Source organism: Myotis brandtii, unplaced genomic scaffold (assembly GCF_000412655.1).
Source record: "Myotis brandtii unplaced genomic scaffold, ASM41265v1 scaffold708, whole genome shotgun sequence".
Lineage (NCBI taxonomy): Eukaryota > Metazoa > Chordata > Mammalia > Chiroptera > Vespertilionidae > Myotis > Myotis brandtii.
This window is the reverse complement of record NW_005370777.1, coordinates 1,812,145-1,818,986: the sequence shown is the minus strand read 5'-3', so window position 1 is coordinate 1,818,986 and position 6,842 is coordinate 1,812,145. Positions and strand designations below refer to the sequence as shown.

Below are 6,842 nucleotides of genomic sequence, written 5' to 3'. Positions count from 1 at the left end.
TCAGCTGCCTGGCTGCCGGCCGCCATCTTGGCCGGCAGTTAATTTGCATAAGGATATGCTGATTAGCCAATGGGAAGGGTAGCGGAGGTATGGCTAATTACCATGTTTCTCTTTTATTAGATAGGATAGATGGTTCATGGTTAAGTGATACCTAGTAAAAAGATTTTGTTGTTGCTTGTGCAGGTGTTCAAAGCTGAAACAGGAGAGAAACTTCTTGAAATCAAGGGTCATGAGGATGAAGTGCTTTGCTGTGCATTCTCAACAGATGACAAATTTATAGCAACCTGCTCAGTGGATAAAAAAGTGAAGGTAAGGAAACATTTTTCTCTTCAGATGTAATCACTACAGAATTTATTTTCTTTTTCCATAATAGAGGGACTAGGATAAGAAGGGTTAAAGGACTCCTTCTTGCCTGTTGATCTACTAACTTGAGGTAAATTAGTTTTATCCATTGTAAATTAACTCTCTCTGAAAAACCTTTATATTTAAGTCCCAGCAAAATATCCAGGTTGATCAGTCTGAGATATTTACCAGGCAGCTGAGAAAAAGAGTTACAAATTAATGAATTTGCCTGCCATTTATTGACTGGTCTGTGGGTTAAATATCAGTTTAAATCTTGCTTACCATGCTTGCTTTTCTGAGGATGGCCACAGAATAGCTTCTTGTGGAGCTGATAAAACCTTATAGGGAAAATATGTCTCTTGAGAAAAATTGAAAAGGGCACATACCCAATACTGTGCATATTAGAATATATTTAAATTCTAAAAGTCAAGTCTACTGTTACTGCACAGAATTACTATCTGAGATTGGATTCTGTTGTAATTTGTGAAATGCAACCTGGATTTTTTACCTTTATGAACTGGCTTATATTCAGTGCAAAACCAGATGGATGAACAAATTAATAATTAGGTTACTAGTCTAAAAAGTAAATAGAGAAAAATAAATACAGGAGTTTTTATCTTTGTTAATTTTTCTTTCTTGTCTCTTGTCCCTAAATTTGGCTTTTAGCTAGAGCATTTATGCAGAATATAAGATAAATTGAAGTCCAAGGGAATGTTTTATATGACAAATGGAGGGGGAATTTCACTTCAGGCTTTTTTCAAAGGGTTGTGGAGTGCTGAATTTGGCTAGGTGGGGTGGACCTTTGGAACAATATAATTGACTTAGGAGTTTTCCTGGAGTTTCTATCCACTTGAAGAAGGCTCTGGAGTGTCCAGACTAAATTGAGATCTTGGAGAAATCTATTTCTTGATGTATTGGACTCTCTTAGGTGACTTTACAACCAACTAGTTAATTTACTATGTAACCTTTACTCTGAGTCAGACTTGCAGTTGGCCACTCTGAGCAGTTCCAAAGTCAAAGTTATAAGGAGTAAAAGGAAATAATATCAAGTTTCTCTTTTCTAAGAATTCAAAATTTAAAGCAAGAGACAGAAATTAAAAGAACTTCAAAATAAAGGAAACTCTCTGGACCTCTGGGGAGTGCTTTGATGAGATAAAAAGAAAATGCTATGAGAGGGACATTAGTACCTCTGAGAAGTCCAAAGCCCAGTGAAGAGTGATTAGGTAATTTATTTCATTTGTTTATTGTAGATGGAGTAGACATGCTTAGTTAGTCGTCTTACATAGTAATTAGAATGATGATTATTTTTTATTGTGAACTGAACACTGCATGAAGCTTTATACTATACATTTTCTTAAATGATCAGTTTCACTCTACAACTTGCAAAGTAAGTATTGATCCTATTTTTCGGATGAGGAAACAGGTTCAGAGGTGAAATTATTTGCCCAAACTCATGGAGCCAGGGTTGAAAGCTAGGTTTCCCTCAGAATCTACAGTCTATTTTTTTCACTGAGCCATCGGCCTATACTTACTTACTGGTATCTTGAGGTCATCAGAACACTTACCATACCCTTTTCCCCATTTGATACCATGCTTGTGGGACAGGTATACATATTCCTTAAGAGGGAACTGAGGTGCAGGAAAATTAAGGACTTGCCCAGGGACACTTAACTTAAAAGTGGTATAGCCAGGTCTTGGATTTCATCCTTCCCAGCGAAGCCCATTATTCCATTCGCATATAGCACTTCTCTGCCTGCTTTCATTCATATGAAATCTGAAATCTTGCCCTTGAAGACTGTAATGTTTTGAGGAGATTCCAGTTATGCTATAGAAAGACACATGTATAGACTTGCAAAATAAGCTTTATTAAAAAAAGCTATTTGACATGTTTTAGGGAAGTGGGAGGTATTTATTAGCATCATCTACACCTGAGGAAATCTGACAGACAGAATGGATAGCATCCATAAAGCAGTTCATATTTTACTTGCTTTATTTCAAAATAAGAGGTAGTGTTAAATTTTATTTTTAAAATTTTCTTTAGATTTGGAATTCTGTGACTGGGCAACTGGTACAAAGCTATGATGAGCACTCAGAGCAAGTCAACTGCTGCCACTTTACTCACAGCAGACATCACCTTCTCTTAGCCACTGGGTCAAGTGACTGCTTCCTCAAAGTAAGTGTGGATAATGAGAATTATGTAGATACATTTGTAGACCCATCAGGACATCGCCTTTGACTTTCTTGTACATTGTATTAATCAGGGCTCTTGGTTGCAGTGACACAGACTTTCATATTAGCTCACTCAACAGCAACAAAAGATATTATTGGCTCATGTAACTGGAAAGGCTAGAGGGAGCATGGCTTCAGACGGAGCTGATTCCAAATGCTTAAACTACGTCCTCAGGCTCTAACTCCCTGTCCATATCTAGACTTGGCCTTTTTGTTGGTTTAGGCATGGTATCTCTGTGTGACAGGAAATAGAGCTATTCTCAGCTCGGCTTATATAGGTCTTACAACTCACAATCACAGAGGAAGAGAAACTTGCTTTTTCCCAGATTCTGCATATTTAATTTTAGAGAAAGCTGTAGTTGACCTGGTTCTGGTTATATACTCATTTTTGAATAACCCTACTAGCCGGTAGGATGGAATCCTTAGATTGACCAAGGGTCACAAGTTTAGTCATGTAGAAATTGGACTGATGAGGTGAGGTCAGCTCCACTTGAATTATAAGTGGGGTTTGATTCAAAAGAGAGATTTTGTTGTCAGAAGAAGGAGGGAAAAGGTGCCAATAGGAAAAAAAAATGTAAAAAAAAAAACAATCCTCTAAAACCAACATTAGATATACATTTCACGTGTTTGATAATGTTTTATAATTACAAATTATAAAAGAGTCTATCTTTTTTTCCCACTTAAGTGGCATACTAAAGATAGCTAGATTAAATTTTCTTGGATCCCAGAAATGTCTGCTTTTGGATTCTTTTTTTGGTTTGGTTTATGCCCTTTCTTTGTAAATGTCACACCATTTTTGCATTGGGACATTGCATTTTTTGGTGAAGTAGGTAAAACATTTCAGTTTGGAAAACCTCATAGACTCTGTGTTTTGACATTTAAATAAGCTATTTTAAAAAAATTTATGAAAATATGGAAACATTTGTTGAAAATTGCCCCCTCCCCTTTTCAGGAAGCTGAACTTTTTTTTTTCTCCCAAAGAGAACTTTCTTTATTTTTTTAAATACGATATAATTTTTAAAGAGTATATATTTTATTGATTTCTGAGAGGAAGAGAGAGGGACTGAGAGATAGAAACATCAATGATGAGAGAGAAACACTGATCGGCTGCCTCCTGCACGCCCCCTACTGGGGATTGAGTCCGCAACCTGGGCATATGCCCTTAACCAGAATTGAACCCGGGACCCTTCAGCCACAGGCCGATGTTCTATCCACTGATAGGGCCCAAAGAGAACTTTTATATAGAAGCTCAGTGTGTAGAACAGATAAAACCCACTTTTTTTTGTGTTGAGGTGGGGGTATGGGCCTGCATTTCTAATCTCTCTTATTCCCTCTCTTACTCCCCGCCCCCCCCTCCCCCCCTTAGTGCTTTTTCAGACATGTTTCTGGAGTCCCTGGACCCTGCAGACACCACCAGATTGGATCAAAATAATATAATAGCATAAAATTATCTTAAAATTATAGATCACTTTTACTCAGTAAAGCTTAGCCTATTGAGTAAACCACCTTTAAAAATAAGACTGTTGTACCATTTCAGAAAAGCTCTTTTTGAATGAATCCACTTCTAAAACTAGATGACTTTTGTAGTATATGTGACTAATTTTGATGTTATTGTTAACATTTTGTAGGGTGAGGAAGTTTATATTTCCTCCATTTATTTATTATTCTTTTAAAATATATTTTTATTGATTTTGGAGAGGAAGGGAGAGGGAGAGAGAGAAACATCCATGATGAGAAAGAATCATTGATCGGCTGCCTCCTGCATGTTCCCCACTAGGGATCAAGTCCACATCCCGGGCATGTGCTCTCACTGGGAATCGAACCGTGACCTCCTGGTTCATAGGTCAATGCTCAACCATTGAGCCACACTGGCTGAGCTATTTATTATTTTTAAAATACATTTTTATTGATTTTAGAGAAAGGAAGGGAGAGGGATAGAGAGAAATATCAATGATGTGAGAGAATCATTGATCAGCTGCCTCCTGCATGCCCCCTACTGGAGATCAAGCCCATAACCCGGGTATGTGCCTTGACCAAAATCGAACCAGTGACCTCTTAGTGCATGAGACAACCAACTGAGCCACACTGGCCAGGGCAATATATTTCCTTCTGTTAAATGTAGACCAAAATCTCTTAGATGTAGGAAGGGGTTATTGGTTAGTCAAAAGTTTTAATTAAGAACAAGTTTTATTGTAAGACCTGTCATACCACACCTGCATTATCCTGAGGGCTATTAGAACTCACTTCTTGTGACTCTTGAACTGAGAGAAGCCAATGAAAATATGTAAGTTTAAAGCTGCCCCCCATGTAACTTGCTCCTCTGAGGAACTGGGTTTACCTGGTACTGGTTGGGATAAAGGAACCAAGCATGGAGATGACCATGAAGAACAGGACTTCCCTCACTTACTCATCATTTCCTAAGGATTTAAATTAATTGTGGGGGATACTTGATTTACCCTTTTGTGTTTAGTCTAGTTGGCATAACACCAGAGATTACTATTGTCCCCTTTATTTGCATTTTTAAATACTTTTCAACCATACCCAAAAGGAGAGGAGACAGTAATGAACTTCTCTGCTATCCACCATCTAGCTCCAACAATTATCAACATTTTCCCAATCTTATTTTATTTTCCCACAAACCCCAATTTTTTTTGGACTAGAGCATTTTTAGCAAATCCTAGATATCATTTCATATCACCCCAAAATACTTCATGTACACATTTCCCCATTAATCTCAAAACATATCTTTCTACCATGGGTTGATTGGGGTCAGAATCTGAAGTTCAGGTGGCATTTGATTGTTATTATGCCTCTTAAGTCTTGTTTATTCTATAAAAGTTCCCCTTTCTCTCTGCCTCTATTTTTTATGCCATTGTTTGGTTAGAGAAATTGAGTCATTTGTCCTGTGTAATGTCACACATGCTGGATTTGGTTGATAGATTCCTGAAGGTATTATTTAATTTACTCTTCTAACCCCTTATATTTCCTGTCATATATTTACTAGTACATCTATCTTTGCTATCCTTGTATTTTTGAGTCGTTTTTTAGAGCATTAATAGATTTTAGCTTAGTTAGCACACTCAAGGTTTGCATTGGGAAATCTTAGAAATGACGACTTTTTGAGTTGGGTAATCTAGCATCTAAAAGAATTTGGGGTGATTTATTTTGCATATTACTTATTATAAAACTGAGTAGAATAATAATGACTCCAAACCACCTTGTTAAAATAAGCAGTAATTGTTCAGTTACTTAGTGCTCAAACTAAAAGTCCAGGCGAGCCTTGAGTCCCTGAGTGGATTTAGGTGCTGACCTAAGGGTTGCCCCATTACTTTTTAATCACAAGTTCCCCTTTGTGTTACTGCGAATTGAGCATCTGCCTGTAACTGAAAAAGCTTAAGTGAAATGGAAGAAAGAACTTTACATGATTTCTAACTTTCCTCCATTCAGTATTAGTTTTTTAGTTATATTTTTATCTTTCTCAAATAGCTCTGGGATTTGGATCAAAAAGAATGTCGAAATACCATGTTTGGCCATACCAATTCAGTCAATCACTGCAAATTTTCACCAGATGATAAGTTTTTGGCTAGTTGTTCAGCTGATGGAACATTAAAGGTATGCTTTTGTTTATCATTAAAATGGATTGTAATTTTATGGCCTTAGAATTGGGTTATGAATTAGGCTTCTGTTTCACATTTCTGCAGAAAGAGCTTCAACTTCCAGGACCTTATTTAATGTAACTGTAATTGCTTGTCATAATGATTGTTTATTCATGGTTACTACCTTATGCTTTAAAGTTCATAAATTTGATTTCTTAATTTCTAAGATATATTTCATTTCATGACTTCATAAAATCTTTTGAGTTCTATGTGGTCAAATTTGTAAAGGTTCTGCTTTTATTTATCATTTATTTATTCTGCCTTTTATGTTATTATTTTCCTTTTTTTAAGAAGTCTCACTGGGGGAAAACTCAGAGCTAAGGAAAAAAGTTTAGTTCAGTCCCCTAAATCAGCGGTCACCAACCGGTGGTTTACGGACCACTGGTGGTCCATGAGATCTGAAAGGTTGGCGACTGCTGCCCTAAATTATAGTTCTAAAAAACCTAAATTCTTCCTCCTTAAAATTTCACCTAACTTCTCCAATAATTTCACTCTTTTTTTTTCTTGTTTCTACAATCATTCTAGTCTGTTTATTGATTCTCCTTTCTTCCTTTGTTCTTTTTAAAAAAATATATATTTTATTGATTTTTTACAGAGAGGAAGGGAGAGAAATAG

The 6,842-nt window shown here is 36.5% G+C and overlaps 1 protein-coding gene across 4 annotated transcripts in view; it reads left to right on the top strand.

Moving 5' to 3' along the window:
* APAF1 (apoptotic peptidase activating factor 1) overlaps window positions 1-6,842 on the top strand; it is a 75,493-nt gene that overhangs the window by 30,527 nt on the left and 38,124 nt on the right. For 2 of the 4 annotated variants that reach the window (XM_005882353.2, XM_014530044.1), the window contains exons 14-16: window positions 184-309; window positions 2,384-2,515; window positions 6,058-6,183. In XM_005882353.2, coding sequence (XP_005882415.1) covers window positions 184-309; window positions 2,384-2,515; window positions 6,058-6,183 — 384 coding nt within the window. Of the gene's footprint in view, window positions 1-183; window positions 310-1,407; window positions 1,534-2,383; window positions 2,516-6,057; window positions 6,184-6,842 lie in introns of those variants that run through there. The other 2 variants (XM_014530045.1, XM_014530046.1) reach the window with 2 other exon arrangements.